At 34.7% G+C, this 22,671-nt stretch overlaps 1 protein-coding gene across 1 annotated transcript in view; it reads right to left on the minus strand.

Annotated features, from left to right (window-relative positions):
- The window catches only part of LOC128547726 (neurocan core protein-like), a 55,358-nt gene that overhangs the window by 24,962 nt on the left and 7,725 nt on the right, over positions 1 to 22,671 (minus strand). The window contains exons 2-5 of the mRNA XM_053520843.1: positions 15,848 to 15,930; positions 9,725 to 9,815; positions 5,516 to 5,758; positions 171 to 253 (exon numbers count right to left, since the gene is read on the minus strand). Of these exons, the coding sequence (XP_053376818.1) occupies positions 171 to 253; positions 5,516 to 5,758; positions 9,725 to 9,815; positions 15,848 to 15,930 (500 nt within the window). The remainder of the gene's footprint in view (positions 1 to 170; positions 254 to 5,515; positions 5,759 to 9,724; positions 9,816 to 15,847; positions 15,931 to 22,671) is intronic.

The following is a 22,671-nucleotide window of genomic DNA, read 5'->3' on the forward strand; positions in this document are numbered from 1 at the left end:
GACGATTATAGAGCAACCTGAGATTGAAGGTATCATAATAGGCCGACAAAAAACTTCAATTACGAACTTCCGAGGATATTCACACTGATAAAATAAACACAAATTACATTTTATTATGAGTGTACAAATAAATGCTTATTTGTTACTTATTATCTATACTGTATACTTACTCGAGCCCATGCCCAGATTTTAGATTTGCTTCTGTAACTATAGCAACTATCTTCGAAATAGGTCCATCCTTCTGGACATTTATCTATAAAAATGTAAGGCTACTACAAAACATGTCTCTTATTATCTATACTGTATACTTTACTCAAGCCCATGCTCAGATTTTAGATTTGCTGCTGTAACTATAGCAACTATCTTCGAAATAGGTCCATCCTTCTGGACATTTATCTATAAAAATGTAAGGCTACTACAAAACATGTCTCAAGCTTTTACTTGGCACGTTAAACGAAATCACTTAAAAGATACGTGTCTGAGGCAACAACAAATTGAAGATTTAAGTAAGTGTCAGATTCATTAAAAGTCAGAAAGCCAGAAATTGATGTGAACTGTTTGATTTATTCGACGCCGCCCTGAAGGCGGTGTCGAGTATATGGGATACACTTTTATTTCGGACCCTGTAAAGATGGTAATGAATAGTTTCGGAGTGATAAACTGAACACAGTGAATAGTTTGTAAAAGGATCAACGATATTGCACAATACATTTTAGTGAATAAACAAAAAAATGGCAAAAAGAAAACATAAAAAATGTATGTAATGCAACTTATTATGTGATTTAAAACAATGCTATCTGTCTTTCCTCTGCTTATTTGTAGAGCAGAACATATTTTTTTATTTACAATTTCGTCAAAAATGTTGATCCGATTTATTGATAAGGGAGGTTACTCTGTAAGTCAAGTTTTCTATTTCTATTCTTAGCATGACCTACTTACCTATCTCATTTTCTATAAATAGAACACACCGCAGATATACTATACGCATCTTGTTACTTGCTTCTTTTTTTGTTTTTTGTTTTTAATTTAATAGATAGTTTTTGTATTTGTCCATTCGGCCATACCAAATTGATTAGTAGTTCTTCGGAAAATTTTCAAAAAAAATAGGAGCGAGCGAGCGAAATTTTTTTTTTCCCTCAATTTTGATTTTTTTCAGAGGCGGGTAGCTTTTACATGGAGCGAGCGGGTATTTTTTTTCTTTTGTAGTTATGATTATACATGAAGTTAACATTTACAGTGTGACTAAGACAGTAGATAGCTTTTCTGTATGTTTTAAAGACTACATGAATGGTTTTGCAAATAAATTCTTGCTAAAACTCACTGAATCACTTCGTTTTTATTTTGTATTTATAATTACTGAGGGATGAGTGTCTTATTTTTAATTTTGATTGTTCTACATTAATCTGAAGGCGTGCCCATTTAACAGCAGAGGATGAGGAATATTTAAGACAAAACAGGCACCCAAGTGGAATAACATATCTTCTGAAACCCAGTTAGATGGCTTCGACACATGAGCAACTTTGTGCCCCTAGTGAAACTCCAAACGGTAGAGGTGAGGGGAAAGTAATAAATCACTTGACCAATGAGACCAAACGGAGTTGGGCACACAAATGCTTCGACATTGCTCGAATCCATTGGAATAATTTCTTAACAGATAAGCTTAGCTTAAGTTTTTGTGGTAGAGGTTCATTTCAGTCAAAAATGATAACAGACGGACAAAAAATGATCCCAGTATGGCCACTCTTTAAAAGTGTTATTTGTTGTGCTTTGACTGACCAAGAAATTTTGAGTTGGGAAGGTCTGTTTTTCAGATTCTTTCTTTTTCAGATTCTTTCTTTCAATCAATTCACAGCCAATTAATATACAAACAGGGAAAATTGGGGTTACAATATGACAGAAATTATTTTTTATATCTACACAACTTATTTGAAAAGCTAAACATTTTTTAAAAATGAATATATGCATTTTGATAGAATATCTGACTGCCGTACTAAAGAAGTTACGTTCAAAACGATTTGGGCCCGAGACAATGTGATGGATCAGTCAGGATCTGTGAACAAACTTTTTTTTTCAAGAAAGCACTGGCTTTGGCTCTAGATCTAAAATATTTAACTAAACACACTGATAACAAATGGTTTGAAAACTTTATCTGAACAATATTTCTATGTTTAATTTAAATATTTTCAATCGGAATCCCCGTGACCGTGCACGTCTTACAAGTCGGGCTCTGTTCTTTTCACTGTATAATTTGAACAATCGTAGAACGTGCCTACTTCATCACCTACCGGCACATCGAAGGCCATGTGTGGCACTAGCACAGACACTCCAGGTTTAAAACAAATGATGAACAACACCATAATTCCTGACTTTTTGAGTTTGTGTCATCAGCTACATGTATTACGAACGCATGGATTCCGATCAATATCACTTTAACGCATTAAAACAGCGATAAAACCTGTTTACTGTTATCATTCCGGACCGCGTAATCAGAAAAAAAAAATTTTTTTTCGGCGATTTTTATGTACGTGCGGGCGGGTGAATTTTTTTTTCTTTTTCTCGGGAATGAAATCATTGATGCGGTAGTTCCGACGAACGACAAATCAATTTGGTATGGCCTTCCTGACAAAAAAAAAACAACATTTTCATTGAAATATTTTCTACACTTTGGCAGTGGGTTATTATGCTTGCTAAATTTCTTGTAATATTAGATTTGAATCTAGACACTGACATACTCCTAGTAACCTTACAGTTCAACGAGGACTTCAAGTTTATCGTTCGTCCGAAAAAAAAAAGAATTCTATGATATTCAAAAGTATATAAGCAAGATTCATGCTTCGTGAATAGGGGCAATATAGAGATTATTTATGTTATATCATTCTTTTCTTGGACAAAATTTTTGGTTGTTTTTGGCAACGCAAACAGTAAATTGCTGTGTATAATCTGCATTCTGAAATCTATAATGTAGGTGACTAAGGTCCATAAAACTTCATCAGTAAAGTAGAAAACACTCATTACATTACATGATAATAAAAATAATGGTTTCTGTGAACCACAACTTTGAAATAATTTCAACATTTCCTCATTTCCCAACAAACTGCATTTCTGTGAAACTTCATACACACTCTCCTGCATATAAAAACTTTTCACAGGAGGTGACCTTAGTTAGTGAAATAATTACTTTAATTTTGTATGTAAAGGGACCACCTACTCGCAATGTTAATGTCATTGCAGGTAGAGGATTTGTATTGCATGGTAAAACTTTTCTATCATGTTTATTCTTCATGTTTTAAACAGTTTATAACATATATTGTTTTATGCGCTAATGTTGATAACTTGTAGCCAGTCAGACTAATAAAGGTATGATTAGGTGATTTCTCATATTGCAATAAGTGTACTTCAGACACAACACTTGGCGGCGTCTTTGATGCTTGCATCAATGAATTTCCTTGTATTTGTATGTAACAAGAACAATTCGAGCACTTTAAAGGCCTAGATTTTGGCAGTGGGCCAAGGGATTTTTGTCTTCACCAGCACAGTTGGGGGCTAATGACCATCACAGTATGACTCCAATAAACAAGGGTGATTGTTTATTGGAGAGTCTTTACCTTACAAGTGTATCTATTAGTGAGAAGGGGAAAAGATGCAATTTATTGTAAATTAATGAATAATTGATAACTTTTAAAGTTATACTAGTTTTTTTGTTTTGGCATTTCTATGTAAAGAAAAATATTTGCTGATCAAACACAATAATAAAATAATCAGAAACTTATTTTCATAATAATGAAATAATAATCAGAAACTTATTTTCACAATAATGAAATAATGAGAAACTTACTTAAAGAAACATGCAAGTTTTATTTTTTCAAATTCTGTCTGGAGAATTGTGATATTTCTGAAAAATGTGACTTTCACTCATCTAAAGCTTGCAGAATACTGTAAATAACATTTGTATAAATTGAAAACAGAATGTGAATTTCAAAGTTACAAAGCAAAGCATGATAAAGGTCCCTTTAGGCAACATACTGAAAATGAAAATTGAGTATAGATGGAACACAATTTTATATTCAAATAATGTTGATTACATGAATACATGAAAATCAATTTCCAAATCGAAAAATATTGCTTATCAGCACAAAGAACTCAGGAAGTTTTCACTGTACTTGTGTTTTATTATCATTATTATTTTCAATATTATTACTGTATCTTTTATCATCCTATATGTAATATAATAATAATAATAATAATATACTAATGATAATATAATAATAATAATTATTATTATGATTATGATTATGATTATTTCTATTATTATTATTTTCATTATTATAACATTAAAGTGATAGTTATTATCATCTACAAAATATCAAAATAATAATTATTACGAAGAAAAATTAACTTCTTTCAACTCCACTGCACACATCTTCATGGTCTAGTTAGGGTCACTGCTGTGCTAATTGCCCTCTAATCAGTCTATTACATAATCGCTGATAAGCAGCAGATAAGATGGGAGTTGTATATTGGATTGGGGGGGGAGGGGGGGCGGGGGGGGACACTTATATAGTAGTGAATCTAGGCCTTTAACTTTAAAACCCCTAAATGGCGTCGTTCGAAAAATTCTTTCAAAATTGGACACCAGAATGTCAAAATGTATACTAAATTAAAGCTAAAACTATTTTTCTGACATTAAAGATCATAAGTTAATCGGCAATGCTTTAAGATTTTAACAGGATTTAACGATATATTAGATAAATAAACAGGACCTGTATTGTTATTGGAAGACGAATTGCAGAATGTGAACGACTCCTTTACAGGCTGTTCTATTTAAATGTTGAAAGGATCCCGACATTTAGTCTGATTTTCAGATAGTCACGACAAGCAAATCACTTATTTTTTGTAGCAAGCTATTGTAAAAACATAAATATCCAAGAGTCAGTGAGGTTTATACTCGTATAAACGCACAAAATAGCATTTAGTTCTTAAATAAAACTTAAGCTTTTGGAACGTGTTCGGAGAGTTAAAACAACGACGAAAATTTGGTAGTTGCAGCAAAATGAAACACTACCGCGCCGATCGCTTGACCTACTAAAGCTAGTCGGTATAGATATACAGATCGACCTGAATTATTCAAATTTCAATATTAATGGTAGATATGAAATGCATCGCAGTTAGTTAAAACTTTTAGTTATTTATCTCTAGACAGATGGATAGAACTACTGTTTACATCGTTTTGAAAATACTTATATCCGTGATGTTACCGCTTATTTCAAAATATCACGTGGGTATATATGAACAAGTTAATAGTGCTTTTTTTAAGTCTTCAGAGTGTAACGAAAAATATGAATATTGTATAAAAACAAGGAAAACCATTCTAGATTGAGAAAAAAATATTCTATACTTATCGACATCTGAATGTTCAATGAAACGTTATAAACATTGATTTTGCACTCAAAAGCGTTCCACATGCCATAGGTAAATCTTCTGCTGCAAAGCTTGGGAACATATATTTTATACTCACCGATAACCGGCAGTTCACAAAAGTAGGCACGCTTTTCTCCGCAAACTAAATCGTTCCATTTGCCGGATTTCAACATTTCAGCACATTGTTCCAAAGAGTCAGGGTCGCCGCCAGATTGACCATTTACCCAGTCCAAAGGGACAGGGTCGTAGCTAGGTTGACCATTTGCCCAGTTCGTAAAGCTGACAACAGTGTCGGTTACAACCCACCTTTGAGCAAGCAATCCAATCCAAGCATCTGCAACTGTCACAAAATGTCATAACCAGATACCGTATTATGTTATACTTTAAGTTACAATACACGTTGCAAGTTGAGACAGAATAAAAACAAATTGTTATACAAGTTACAAAATAAGCATTGTGAAACGTCAATAAACTTTAAAATTCCATTTGAAAATCTGAAATCCTTCACAGAAGAATTAGGTAACTTCATTCTTTCACAAACAAGTGTTTTTAATATATCTAAACAAAACTTCAAAACAGATTATCTTTCCTTTGCAATAACCTTCTAACCAAAAGCCAATCAATATAAGTATTTACAACATGCACAATACTGACGTATCACTGTAAGCATTTGAAGAAAAACCTGTTTCCAGTATTTTCTTCTTTATTTCTGGCCATTTTACAATGAAATAAACCATGAATACTTTACGCAGGATCACAATTTTGTGAATAAAATCTGAAAGTAGATCCCTCGGAAGCACCGAAAACAAGGCAAACAGTGAAAATTGCAGACTCGGTTTGATTGAGTCTGTTCATGAGCAGTAATGGAAAATGCAACACTGCCCACGCCCCCTAGCACCGGCTTAAGCAGTGTTCAATCTTCAAATCTAAATGAGTTGAAATCAATGATCCCAAAGGACCAGAAAATATAACAACACTGAGATGTCAAAATTGCACAGTCATTCAAAAATAGCCAGCAAAATATAAACAATTGAATAAGGCGAGACAATGTATGTTAGATGCATGGTCATAAAAGGTAGCCAATGCCAGTCAGCCTCGATATGCCACCTCACAAACTGACACAATAACTTTGACAAATAACATAACCCTATTGAATAATCAACTGGAGGACAGCAACACACGATTTTTCAAATGCATTGTACCAAACCTAATATCAGACGAAATAGGAATAAACCTTTGAGATAAAGCAAGAAACAAATGAGCCGTGCCATGAGAAATTCAACATAGTGGCTTTGCGACCAGCATGGATCCAGACCAGCCTGCGCATCCGCGCAGTCTGGTCAGGATCCATGCTGTTCGCTAAAGGTTTCTCTAATTCCAATAGGCTTTAAAAGCGTACAGCATGGATCCTGACCAGACTGCGCGGATGCGCAGGCTGGTCTGGATCCATGCTGGTCGCAAAGCCACTATGTTGGTTTTATCATGGCACGGCTCAAATGAAGTAATGTAACGTGTGCAAGACACGTCAGATAGCGTGTGTGATTTTAATCCATTCACGCTAGTGGTGACAAGCTTAAATACAAAAGCCTAACAAAAACTGCTAATTTGGACAAAACCACTTTACTAATCCTATAAAAAAAAGTATGCTCAGAAGTTCCATATGCGATATATCGTCAGAGAACGTAAAGGCCAACACTATGTAAACTTGTTAAAACGTTCACAACTAATAAGATGTTTACGATAGTCATGTTTTCATTCGAGTTTTAAGCAAAACTATTTGAATCAATCATTTAAAAATGTAGCATTGTTTCCGATGTGTCATAGAATACATATAACTACTTATCATAACGCGAAAATACACATCTCTTTACAAAATTCTTATTGACATATTACTATCACGTGTAATCAACTGTAACAGTTAAAGAACGACAGCATGATAACGTGTCTAATTCAGATACGCGATCTTTATCATATGGTATATATGGAGACAATACACAGTGCCTTAACTCCGGGGATTACAAACTTTTCAAAACAAATATCTTTCCCGATATTTAAATATTATTGATTTACAAAGTGTTTACTTATGAAATTGTAATATACCCCAAACTTTAGGATCGAAGAACTTATATTTTATTTAAGAAATAATATATCTCATCCAGTGATTTGTCGTTGAATAAATCATTGTTTGGAGTTCAGATGCGAAGGAATTATATCACGAGGGCGCAGCCCGAGCGATATAATAATACGCATCTGAACGACAAACAATGATTTATTCAAGAGCAAATCACTAAATGATATATATTATTTCGATTCTAACACGTTACCAAGGATTTTAAAGTACATCCTTGACGACATTCATTAAATATTTGCCCGTTTTCAATCGGTTTCTTTTCCAGCGTGCCGCTATGCCGTTTGACGCCATGACGTAATAATTGTGACGTCTGAACAGTGATTTGTTGTATAATATTTCACTGTTTTCTGCCTTCTTTGTTTAATAGGAATCGGATCCTGTTAGAATTATCTATATTCTGTTTAGATGAAAGTCGATAAGTTGTACGGACATACATGTGATATATATTAAAAACAATGGCATAATATATAATGTATCAGATATCAGTATGTCGCATCATAACTACTCGTTTTCTAGCAAAACTGTAGGACAACTAAACAATATGAAATCAGGATAATATGCAGGAAAAAGTTTTGAGGGAAAGAAAATGGTTAAAAGTTTATGCAGCTGGTACTTTTCGAAACTGAAACCTTGTTGTAGTCACTGCTAAAAAAATCTCAATACCGATTACGCCCATGACTTCAAAATCAAACTATTCAAACATGAAAACTGAATATTTCTTGATCGAGCTACAGGTTAGGAATCAACTTATATTGAGTTGATGTCCGAGTGGTCAAATTCTGTAGATTGTGTATAAGACATGAATCGGGTTGTATGATTCAGTCTTAAAAATATTAAAATTATTTGTTACATTGAAATTATTATTGTTTTACTTTATGAAACAAATCAAGATTACGTATTTAATGGTTTCAAAAAGTAATTCATTAGGTAAATATTCTCGATACTTTGGATAACGCGCATTACATTTTACCATTGTACAAGTCCTCAGTTACTCCCAGTTTCTCCTATACATAAATTACACCATGTGTGGAAGTTCTAGTCATTTCTATTAGGTTTCACCAAACGGATTTTTTCATGGAGGTATATACGACAATACTTGACAAGCAGAAAATCTACATACACTGGTCTCGACATAATATTTAGTCTTGTGATAAGGGGATCAGTTTTAAGCATCACCGATAATGACTTTTAAAATGAAAAGAGACTTCAGCTACGTCTTCTGTAGCCTAGTGGTAGAGCATCCGCTTCGAGTGCGGGAGGTCGTGGGTTCGATCCCCGGCCGCGTCATACCAAAGACGTGAAAAATGGTACTAGTAGCTTCCTCGCTTGGCGCTCAGCATTAAGAGGATAGTGCTAGGACTGGTCAGCCCGGTGTCAGTATAATGTGACTGGGTGGGGTATCATGCCACGTGTCTACGGCGTGATATTCCAGTGAGGCAGCACTATAAAGTTGGGCATTGTGCTCACTGCTACAAGTAGACACCGTCGTTTATATGACTGAAAAATTGTTTGAAAAGACGTTAAACCCGAACACACACACACACACGTCTTCTGACTTTCAAACGCGGTCATATAATTAGATGGAGTCATCAGAATCTCAAAAGCCAGTGCCTAAGCTGGCATTTTCTTTTCAAATTGGCAAATGTGATGTGATAGGAAGTCAGCGATCTAACACCTTATCTTTAATATATAAATAATTTCATTGACAAAATAAAATTGAAAACAAGCCTTGAAGAATGTGTATTCTATTCGCAATGCAAACATTTTTTCAACTACTTTGATTCTATGCATGGTTTGTGCCACAAGTTTACAACAAAAGGTATTGGCACAAAATTGGGTATCTAAGGTTGCTGATATCGAGTCAATTGCCTCTTGACATCAGGCTTAGGCACTGATATTGCTGATATAACGAAGCAATTTAGCTAGCTTTCAGAAGTTTGGTAGTTCCGCACATTGCATGATTTGCCTGAAATGATGTCCAGAAGGGCACGGGTGTTTTTTTTTATTTACAACGAAAGCCTATAATTTGCCATTTGATCAAAATTTTGTCGTTGTGACACTTGACCAAAAACAACAATAACTTCTAACAGTATAGATATTACAATGTTTGATATACTATATCATTATCAAATATACTTGAATGAGTCGTTTGAGGTAATATTTACAGATACTAACCTTGCGATTTGTTTCTCAGGCCAACCAGGAATGCATTCTTTGCAGCTTTGGTAATTTCTACAAGATATCCTTTGTCTTTTATGCATTCGTCCTGTGGAAATACAGCTATAAGTTACATCATATAATTCATCAAATATAAATAACTTTATTTAACATTTTAATTACTTTACTTCTTTGAAACAGTAAATGAAAATTTCAAATACGTCAAAGCTTATAGAGCATTCTGTAATTGAAAGTATCATAATAGGCCAACAAAAAACTTCAATTATAAATTTCTGAGGATATTCACAATTATCTACCGGTTTCTTTGTTTCGATAAGGTCTATAAACACCTTAATGACCACTTAAAGCGACTAATCCACCCATCGTTGTGTCAGATTTAAAAAAAATAAATCTTGCTTTATTCACCTAAATGCTGCATAATCGATGTTCTTGCAATGTATTTTTCATCAAATTCTGTTGAAAATCGTTGTTTTCCTAATACATTTAAAATAAAAACATTCGTCTACAATTTCTGATAAGGGTTTCCCGGTTTATAAAAAACGGAATTCCCGTCAGCAAACATCACGTGATTTTCAAAAGAACGCACACGTATAGGTATCGCACACTATTGTGACGTTTTGAAGAAAAAAATGAAGCCAGTACGTTAACAATGCAGTCAGTGATTTCTCGTTGGCCTAGTATGGTTGCGGCATTCGTATTACACTTGTTCGTCGTGAATTCGATTCCTAGACCCGTTAAATTTTGTCTTTAATTTTTTCTTCAATACAATTCAATGAAGACAAAACGAGTTAGTAAATCTAATTCTAACATGTTCGCTAAAATTATATGTCACAACTGACACTTAATTATGTCTAAATACACTCTACCTTTAATATGATCTAATATTTTTTAATCTTTCCTGTGATATTTTTAAACTTGTACGGGTTAGTTTTATAACAATTTTACACTTCACATTAATACAAGCATTGCCTGGCCATAACTTTAAGATTGATTGATTAATAGATACTTCCAATTTTATACGAAAATAAGAAACATTTAACAATAAATTAGAAACCAGAATAAAACAAACTTACACAAAGTATGTAATGCAAACTGAAAAAAATGGGGATCAAACTCCCGACGAAAAGGTATAATAGAAATACCGTAACCGCTCGGCCAACGAGGAATCACTGACTAAATCGTAAACTTGGTGTTTTGACTTAATTTTATGTTATTGTTTTGTTTTCACTTCTAAACGCCACAATACTATGCTATGCCTTTAGTTCGGTTTTTTGGCGAGCGACGTTTTTACATGTACTTTTGATAATGGAACGGTCCATTATTTAGGTAGTGTTATTCGGTTCGATCGAAACAGTGGTTCTTACCTAAATAAGGCAAAGTAAATCATGTTGACTTCCTTAATCGATAGACGAGTATATAAATTGACCCATCAATCTACATGCGCACTTCTGATTTGCTGCCCACGTGATGATAGCGTCTAAAATTACTGTCGCGTCTCGTTCTATATTTATCAATGTTTACAAAAAAAGCGTTGTAACAGTTTATAAAAGTACATGAGAAAAAAACTGCTAAAAAATCGAATGTTCCCGTAATTCTGGAAACTATAAACTGGTCAACCATTATGTTTCATAAGTTTCTAGCATTCACATCGCAAACTTAAATGTCCTTTAATTTCTATTAACTGGACCGTGAAACGTTTTATCTATACTGAACTACGCACTTTGCCAAATTCTTTAAAACTGTAGACAGTACAGTTTTGAAATTGCATATATCCGTGTTAGCAGTAACATACCGATTTTTCATGAATATATGAATGAATGATGCCTTTTCTATCATTCTGTTCATTTTGTGACACATCCCAATTTCTAAAACGTTTTAGAAAAGCATATACTCTCTGAGAAAATTTATTAATACTGATCGAAAGTGTTATTTAAAACACAGAACAGAAAAAAACAACAAATTGTTTTTCTTAGTAACCGTTGTATATCATCATCATTTTTGTAATGTTAGTCATCCGTACGTGTTTAATAAATTTAACGCTTATAAATTTTGTAAAATGTAAATGAATTCTTATGATCGCATAATTTGAATTTATTAAAATTTCGAAATGTCTTGAACAACATGTATACTTTCAAAATACACTGTCATACATAATTATTTGCGGCCACATATTCAGTTCTTCGTTAAAATAATTAGCACCTTTGAGAATTACGTATGTTCTGTTTATTACAAATGACCCCTTAGTGTAACATGTAGATATTTGACTTTCGGTATTAATATCTGGATGTTGTTGCTAATCTTATGCAAAACATACTGTTCTATCAAATCATGCACAATTATGTATTCTCAATAAGAAAACATTTGACGGACCCCGACCACAGCTGACATCCCAACCACCTCATTAGCAATCATCTGTTGTTGTGAGAATCAGTTGTTTTAAATGAAATAGAAGTTATGATTGTAACTGTGCTGATATAAGCTTGAAAGTCGTGAATCAAAAGTATTTTGTACTAAATCATGTTTTAACCGAAAGTGCTTTTCTTCGGCGTTTCGAATCCAAAAATATTGTGCTTTGTTCATACCAAAAAGCTATAAAAATTGTTCTTTGCTCATACCAAGACTCTTAAACTGTTCTTCTGATGCTAGATTTGCAGAATATTGTGCAATGTGCATGCAACGTACTTTTTTTAAAGTTTCTTTTTTATTTGCTTACACTGTTTGAAAAGACCTTGGTCTCCTTAAAATAATCTGTATAATTTATTTTATATATTTTCTACGTTTTCTCCAATATATTCATTTAACTAGTTATTGTTTCCGCATGTTATTAATTTTGTTAACGAGTGCATCAGGAAATTTACTGAGAGTGATACATGTATATAGAAAGCAATTCGCGCATTTCATTATGGTATAACTGATATACGTTCTATTAATAGAACACAAGAGCGTGCTATTATCCGCTTCCAGTCAGTTTTTTCCAACCATGCACTGGGGAATTCGTCTCGGCTAAACGCATAATTTGCATTACACATGCACGGTAATGATACATATAGTTTCAAGGGACAATAGCATTGTAATTCGGTCACATGGAAAAGCCGCTGAGAAGCACAAGATTTGTGTCAAATCTCCGTAATGGTTATTTTTAGCCCACAAGCTTATTTTAGCACACAAGGCTGTATTATTGCGCTTTTTAATAAATATTGCCAATATTAAACGCATTGTTTTTATATGATACACACATTGTTACATATGTCTCGGCTAGGTTAAGTATGATAGCGTAATTATGCAAAAAGAGTGTTAAGTGAAGGAGGTAGGACTACTTTTACGCACTATTTTGCTAGGCTTTTTGCATTAAGAAATGACTTGATTTTTGAAAGTCTGTATTAACATTGAGGCGGATACTCCGCCCAAAAAATTACAATTCACAATGTGTGGGTTAGTCGCTTTAAGAGGTCTATAACAATTACCAGACCTGTCCTACTTCTATTCTTTACACGAACATTTCTATGACAGAAAATCCCAAGTGCCTGTGGCGGGATTCGAACCCGGGTCGCTACAGCGCTAGTCCAATGCTCTAAACACTAAGCCAAGGAGTCGACACACTTACGCAGTCGTCAAAGATTAAATTTAAACTTACAGGTTATGTCATTAACGGTGCTCGCGTGATTGACTCCATAAATAATATTATCACTTGTTTCAAAAATGTCCGTTTAAAGTAAACATGTTCGGTCAGTTTTACCTATCTTGAAAATTGATCTAAACATGACTTTGCTGTAGAATTTTAATTTTCAATTTTAAACAGGTCTTGAGATTTGTCTGAAAGTTAAAACGGGCATACTCAGCAAAATCTTCTGTCTAAATGGTGATGGTTGCATGAAACAGGACATTTTCTTTAAAGACCTGTTCCAGTCCTACCTTTTAACCTTAAATTGTCACTAAAAAAAAGCATGAAAATACTGACTATGAACAGTAATGCCTGTCAAAATAGAGTCTATTTTATATAAAATTCTACATAAAATACCTGTTGTTTTGCTTGCTAAAGTGTGGCGCGTGGCCGTTAACTATTACCAATTGTAATCATGGGTTGCATACACACTATAGAATTTGAATAGCCGCGGAGCAGGGCTTTAACAAAAAAAATGACAATGATATATATTAAATTGCAAAAAAAACAACACAACACCACAAATTTCCTCCAAGTTAATTATTAATCCGCTAATTGACTCACTTCTCAAAAGCCTTGGGTCCCCTCCAATTCTGGCCTGTGCAGATTTTAGCAAGCCCTTCATACTCAACATAGATGCCAGTGGAATATGTCTCAGGGCAGTGCTCTATCAAGTTCAGGAGAACAAGGAGAGAGTCATTGCTTTTGCAAGTCGTAGACTCAGGCAAAATGAACGGAATTATCCGGCCAACAAACTGGTGTTCCTAGCCCTTAAGTGGGCAGTTACGGATAAGTTTAAGGACTATTTATACGGTAACTCATTCCGAGTCCGTACAGATAACAATCCGTTGACTTACGTTCTGTCTACCGCCAAGCTTGACCCTACTTCTCATAGGTGGTTAGCTTCTCTAGCAAACTATAACTTTGAGATCCAGTATCGTAGCGGTAAGTCCAATGTCGAAGCTGATACTCTCTCCAGATTACCATCTCCGAGCTCTGTTGAAGCTTCTGTTCTCTTTCCTGAAGCTGTCAAAGCTATTTCCCTTGGAGTGTTGGCTTCTCCCCAGGAGTCTCCAGCTTTCGAGTGTAATTCTTTTTCACAGCCGGTTTTAGATTCTTCCCAATCTCCACATACCACTTTGGATACCCAGTTGACTGACATTGATTGGAAAGAAGAACAGAAAAGAGACACAGTGATTGCTAGGGTGGTTGAACTAGTGCAGAAAGGTCACCGACCAACAAAGCGTCTTTCTTCTCTTGAAGATCCCCTTGTTAGACATTACCTTAGAGAGTGGTCTAATCTTCGCCTCATTGATGGCATACTGTATCGTAAAGGTTTCGTGTCTGGCCATCCTGTTCAACAACTTCCTGAAGTGTATCGTTAGGTAGCCTTTACCGGCCTTCATGATGACGCTGGTCACCAAGGACGGGAAAGAACGTGCAGTCTATCAAAATCAAGGTTCTTTTGACCCGGTTTAGATCAGTTTGTGGAAGGTCGTGTTCGAAACTGTTCTCTATGCATACGTCGCAAGACTTCCTCTAAAGTAGCGGCTGGGTTGGTTCCTATGGAATCTTCATATCCACTGGAGCTCGTGTGCATGGATTTCCTTACTCTTGAAATGTCTGCAGGTGGGTATGAAAATGTGTTAGTCATTACTGATCATTTTACCCACTTTGCACAAGCCATACCCACAAGGTTTTGCTTGAGCATTTCATCTGCCATTATGGCTTTCCTGCACGTCTGCACAGCGACCAGGGTAGAAATTTTGATGGAGCTATTATCAAAGAACTCTGTAAAATCGCAAACATAGACAAGTCGCGAACCACCCCGTACCATCCACAGGGGAATGGGATGCCCGAGCGATTTAACAGAACTTTGTTCAACATGTTCGGTACCCTGGAAGATGAACAGAAGAGTAATTGGAAGGCCCATATACCCAGTTTGGTTCACGCCTATAACTATACTAGGCATGAGACTACAGGACTCACCCCACATTTTTTAATGTTTGGCCGCCACCCGAGACTTGCTCTTGACGCCTTTTTCGGTACTGACTCCACATCTTAAAAAAAAACCACTCAGAGTATGTCACAAATTTGAAAAAGCGTCTCGACTTTTCGTATAAAGTGGCTACACGGGAGGCCAAACGACAGTCCAAGCGCCATAAGCAAAAAGTATGACTTGAGAGTCAGAGAGGCTAAACTCTTACTGGACTATGTAAAACAAAGGAACATGTGGGTAAGTCAGTTATCATTCTCGGAATAGGTCTGCCTTGTGTTTATAGACCCGTGTGTTGATTTGAAAACCTCACTCGCTACGCTCGCTCTGTCCATCACAGGTCTATAAACACAATGCAAACCTATTCCTCGAACAATAACTATTACTTATACAAAAACACAAGAAAAAGTTTATTTTGAGTGTACAAATAAATGCTTATTTGTTACTTATTATCTATACTTACTTGAGCCGAAAACCAGTCTGTAGATGTGCTATTGTATATATAGCAACTATTTTCGAAATAGGTCCATCCTTCTGGACATTTATCTATAAAAAAAAGTAAGACAACTATCAAAATATTATGAAGTCTCAAGATATTACTTTGCAACAACAAATTGAAGTAAGTGTCAGATTCATTAAAAGTCTGGAATTGAGATGAAATATTTGATTTATGTTTGTATGTAACAAGAATAACTCGAGCACTTTTGAAAAGAAAATAAACAATATGGCATCGTTCGAAATATTATTTCTAAACTGGACACAAAAATGTCAATATAATATTTAAGTATAGCTAAAACTAATTTTTTTGACAGTAAAGATCAAAAGTTAATTGGCTTGGCTATACGATTTTCACAGTTTTTAACGATATATTAGATAAAAATCAGGTGCTGTATTTTTATTGGAAGACGAATTGCAGTTGAATGTGAGCGGCTCCTTTAGACTGTGAAAAGATCTGTATCCTGATATTTAGTCTGATTTTCTGATAGTTACGACAAGCAAACCACTTATTTTTACAGCAAGCTATTGTAAGATATAAATATCTAAGAGTTTCAGTGCGGTTTACCCGACTTCACCTCAGTGTTGTTATATTTTCTGGTCCTTCGGAATCATAAATTTCAACTTATTAGATTTGAAGATTGAATTCTTCTCAAGCCGGTGCTAGTGGGCATGGGATGTGTTGCATTTTCCATTACTGCTCATGAACAGACTCAATCAAACCGAGTCTGCAATTTTCACTGTTTGCCTTGTTCTCGGTGCTTCCGGGGGATCTGCTTTCCAGATTTTATTTGCTTCACAACAGCGGGTGTTAAGTGCTGTGTGGCGGCCGTAAAAAGCCGCCCCGACTTCATCTCAGTGTTGTTATATTTTCTGGTCCTTAGGGATCATTGATTTCAACTCATTTAGATTTAAAGATTGAATTCTGCTTAAGCCCCGTAGGCAGTGTTGCATTTTCCATTACTGCTCATGAACAAACCCAATCAAACCGAGTCAACAATCTTCACTGTTTGCCTTGTTCTCGGTGCTTCCGGGGGATCTGCTTTCCAGAATTTATACTCGTATAAACGCATAAAAATAGCATTTAGTTCTTAAATGAAACTGAAGCTTTTGGAACGTGTTCGGAGGTATAAGACAACTACGAAGACATGGTAGTTTCAGGTAAATGAAACATTATCGCGCCGATCGCGTGAACTTCTAAAGCCATAAAAATGACATTAGTCGGTCGATCTGAATAATCCGAATTTCAATATTAATGATAGATATGAAATGCATCGCAGTTAGTTACTTTTAGTTTTATATCTCTAGACGGATGGATAATCGTTTTGAAAATACTTATATATCTGCCTAATAAACATGTTATGCATATATTCAAACAGACATAACTTGGAGTTAAATTTAAAGTTTGATAAGTTTATTTCAAATTTTCCTATAGGCCAACTGGCCCATGAGGTTAACAAACATGGAAATGGCGAGACAGTTATTTAAACGGAGAAGGTTGTTAACATTCAGTTTTCTACATAAATAGCACATTCTAATATTACAACATTAGAATTACAAAAAATATACATAAATAACCCTAATCATACCGGTATAGACAGATTATTTATCATTTTACCGGTGCAATTTATGTTTAAAGCGTATACGGCTTGTTATACAAAAACAACAAGAAGAATGCAAGACAGTTTCAATAATTGATAAAAAATATATTGCAACGCTTAACAGTTGAGCTTGACGAAACGAAACACAAGGTCAACAGATGGATCTCAGAAATGGAAGATTGTTATGTTGATAATACGTTTGTAACCTTCAAATTCAAACTGCGTTTGCATTTACATGTATATTACCGTGTAATATAATATAACATATACCTATACAATTCCATATAACATTCACGTAATGTTTCTACTAGTTATTAAGTACGAACTAAATACATAGAGTTTTTCCTAAGCTGAAAAGCATAATATAAGAAGTTTGCAAGATTACGTGTTAATTTTTCTTTATCAGTATTTAACAATTCTATCAATATTAGACACATTTGGTCGTCTCCAATAATAAGATGGAATGAAACGTTTTCTTAAATCAGCATATCCATTGCATTCTAATATAAAATGGAATTCACCTTCTAACATACCACAAGCAAAACATTTTCTTTCATTTATAGGTGTACTGTTTGGCTTAATCCATCTACCAGTTTCGACATGCAATCTATGAGAAGATACTCTTAAACGTGCTAGTTCGCAATAACTTAATATTGATCAAATTGAGGTATGGCTGAAATTTAAAACATGAAATTTGTCTGTAGAAAAGCGTCTACTAGAATCTTAGCCTACTTGACCAGTTTTGTGCAAAATGATCTTTCAACCTGGTTTTTACAACAGATAAAAACACATCAACATTTCCTACATTTTGCATAAGCCAGGCGTCATAAAAACCTAAAGAGCACAATAGAGATTTAACTAAAGTGCACCAGTTTGTTTTATTTGGTCTATTTCCAAATCATGTTTCAGTAAAGTATCAACTTTATTGACATATCTATTACACTTGAAAAGTTTTACAGAGGCAGCATTATGAATCTGTTATTTATTTGTTAAAGAACAATGTATATTGTAAGAGTGTTTTTTACATGCTTTGGCTACCCGAAACGTAGGTTGAAAATAAACGGTAACAGAGCCATTGTGAGGAGTGTGAAATAACTAGATAAATATACATACTTAGCTCATAAAAGAGTCCCATATCATTTCCCTTGTTTCAACGAGTTCGTATGAAATGTCAATTGTATGTATCATTATTTCTGGATTGTCTTTATTTGATAAACAAACACATTTGTAATTGAAAAATAGGGAAGTACAAATTATATATACAATTTTATGAAGACCTGTCGTTCCGTGTGATATTAAGGAAACTTAGGACAGTCAACACAATGTCTCAGTATCATATGAAATAAGACAATGACCGTAACTGGCATTCGGAAAACATACTAATTATAAGACGAGTATTATGAAACAAAGAATGAGCGATTTTCACACTGGTGATGAAACAGTTCACACAGGTCACACATGTTTAAAGATCAGAAAGGTACATCAGACATATATGACTTTTCATTAAATTTGTCTTTTTGTACGATAAATCAAAGATCTACTAATTTTGTAGTTCTGGTGCCCAAAGAACCTCAACAAAGGCCTTTGATGAGTTGTCCACATAGCGGGCAATTGGTGTAAAGGCTGTGACATTTGTCGCATAGGACCAGATGCTTGCATCCCAGGAAAAGGATCGTCCTTGGTTCTTTTTAACAGTGTATACACATGATTTTTTTTCCTCCTCAGGCGTTCGTTTTCTTCTGAAACTTTTGATACGTCGTCAGTATCTACAACGGTATAGCAATTTATTTAAACATTTTTTATCCGATGGTTAATACGACAAAGTTCCAGAGGACCGTACTAATGATTCTATTTAAATTACCAGTTAAACTGGGTTGAAATTATTAAGTGGAGAGTTTTTTATGAAACAGATACATTGTATAACGTTAATTCTATGAAAAATAAAAAGCTATTAAAGAGATAACGTGATTTAAAAAACAAACTGCAATAATTATTTTAGCTTCTATTCAAACACCTGTCGAAACGGTCCCTTGTCTACATGACTTTGTTTTTATAAAAACGCGGGTGTAGATTTGCAAAACGTTTATCGCACGGAGATGCAATCAAAATAATGTATGCTTGTTCATGTACATATAAACTCATTCATTTCTCGTGAGGATTCGGAGAAGATTGGTGAAGATCCATCAAGCGGTTCATGAGAAAGTGTTAAATATTTTAGCTCTAAAAGGGGTCAAGCGGAAGCAATTAAATAAATTTGAGCTGTCCTTGCCAAGATGCTACAGGCCAAGTTTTGTGTTATTGGACGACGGACGTTCGGCCATCTATACTAATACTTTGGTTAAGGTGAGCTAATGAATAAAAAGTGTAATTAAGTGAAATAAAAAACACTGAATATATAAAACGAACTTACTTTCTTCATTTTGTGGAAGATTTAACACGACGGAATCCATTTTCTGTGTACACCCTCAGTAGTTACCAAGTTTATACGACGCAGTTTACTTTTAATTTGGGTTTCCACATTACACATATTTTATCTTTAAATATTGAAGTTAAGTTGATAAAATAGGTAGATGTATTTTATTTATATTCTCCGCGCCCGGAGTATTTGTGATGGCAGTGCATTGTATGTCGCAAATGTCGATATTTTCCTTTCATTATCTCTTAACTGTCTTTACTATATATACAACTACATTTGTAGCTGATAATTCCATAAGATAAATGGAAGTCGAAAGATAGGTAAGTACAAATATATATACAATTTTAGAAAGGTCTGTTTTTCCGTGTGAGCACCATTTGGTTTCCGATTACTAACAACAGACTTAAAAAATTCTGGAAGGCTGCGTTTTGGTGTTGAGAGATTAAATGTCACTTTGAACGTTAACAAGGAAAACGATTTCCGATTAAAAGGGAACAAAAATGGGTCTACACCTGTCGATATGACGCTTGGTTTTTGTTAGGAAATATCTACTTATATTTTGGTTTCCGATTACTAACAACAGACTTAAAAAATTCTGGAAGGCTGCGTTTTGGTGTTGAGTAAATGTCACTTTGAACGTTAACAAGGAAAACGATTTCCGATTAAAAGGGAACAAAAATGGGTCTACACCTGTCGATATGACGCTTGGTTTTTGTTAGGAAATATCTACTTATATTTTAAGACGCCAAGATCAAGAGGGAATTAGCCTTATTAAGCTTCATACTATGAATAACTGCAGTCAATAGACGACGTCGGTAAAAGGCACGTGTCACGGTTGCCAGACAATATTGGGAGAGCGTTTGAAGGTACGGCGAAAGATTCCCTGTTGACAGTCAATCCTGATAGTTTATGGCCAGAAGGTCAAAGTTCAGTGTCACGCGACCTTTAGCCTATTAAGGGTTTTCAATCTATATTAAGAACTTTAAACATACTGCCATCAAAACTTCAGAGGATATTTGTTTGTGTAGATTAATTTTATTTCGATGGGAGTTATATGTCAATGTTACAGCGACTTGTTAACTGAAATTTTTTAATGATCTATGAAATTGGAGAAATCTTAGGTCTTTACATCTGACAACTTTGTGACTTTGTCAGAAAATGTCCTCGCGAATTCAAGGTCATAGTAACATTGGGCTGCCACAATGCATAAGAGGATTCCTTGTGGTCATTTGATGGTCTGTTGTATGGGAATCAGTAGGTCAAAATCCATAGTCAATATTTACATGAACGCTTCCACGAATCTTTAGCCGCTGAAATGTATAAAACATTTCCCTGTGCTCTTTAAATCCCCATTTCTAGTGAATTTTACGATTGCCAGTCCGTCCCTTTCTTGTCCTCTCGATAACTTTGACATCCATGTAAGAATTTTTTATATTATTCGGCACAAAATATTACCTTTTACGAGACTTTACACAAATCCGTTACTCAAATGTCAAGCTCACATTTCGAGGTCAAAGGTTAACAGGGCGTATTTTGTGTCTGGTCAATAACCCTGTCATCCATCAAGGAATTTAGATTTTATTTTGCACATGTGTTCTGCACAATATCAAATTGTATACACAGTTCTTCCAAAAACCGAAATAAAAAATCAACATCGTACATGATTTCTAGATTTTGCCTGTCTAATCGGCTATTTTGAATAACAGCAACAGTGTTACTATGTGCACAGTTTTTCAATACCTAACTAGAAACTGTTCAACAATTTATACGAATTCTCAATGGTCAGTTTGACCGGCCGATTTTAGTGGCAGATCAATGTCGTATTTGTATGCATCAATGTAAAAACAACAACATCGTTTATGAATTTTCATTGGACGTTTTTGATCGGCTATTTAATTAACTGTGCACATTTTTTAATACCGAAATTGCTTTCAGTAAATGTTGCATATTTTTGTAACTAGATGGCATTCTTGCCAATCAGCATTCACATATTTATAGTATAATGATAAAATAAAATATATCACTTTATATAGTACTAATTGATTTCCTTTACATTATATTGTAGTCACATTTTGTTTTTGCAGTGCAGGTTTTCATCGTTTTCATTTTAAACGACCCTTGAATAAGAGAGTGCATATTGTTAAGATGAACCATGTAAAATGACTTCATTAAAACAATTAACTAAATAGTACGTAAAAGCAATACAAACTGTGCAATCCTATTTCATTTATCTATATACCTACGTACAAAGTATATTAAGATATGATATACAGTACAACCTCTCTAGAGCGGCCCTCTCTTAAGCAAAAACCTCTCTATAACAACATCATCAAAACTTCCCTAAGCCGAAATATACTATCAAATTTACCTCCCTAGAACAACAACCTCTACATAACAGTCAATACATGTATTTGTATCTCCCAAAGGGTGTTGCTCTACAGAGGTTGCACTGTAAACTATCTATTTCATTTATCTATATACCTATGTACAAAGTCTAAGATATGATAAGATAAGGGAAGAAGCTGATATAAAGTCTTGGCCCAGCGTGCAGCCCTGCGCTGCACAGACTCAAGCTGATCAATCAGAGTATCAGAGTGGGGGGACCACACAGTGGAACTGTACTCCAGCTGGGGCCGTACAAGTGTTTTGTATGCTTGTGGTTTTAACCCTTCTGAGTGCACTTTGATGTTACGTCTTAGGAAACCCAATGTTTGATTTGCTTTTTTGGTGATGTTGTCAATGTGGTCGTAGTGAACTGTTTAGTTACTTATCACT

This window comes from Mercenaria mercenaria, chromosome 13 (genome assembly GCF_021730395.1).
Source record: "Mercenaria mercenaria strain notata chromosome 13, MADL_Memer_1, whole genome shotgun sequence".
NCBI lineage: Eukaryota > Metazoa > Mollusca > Bivalvia > Venerida > Veneridae > Mercenaria > Mercenaria mercenaria.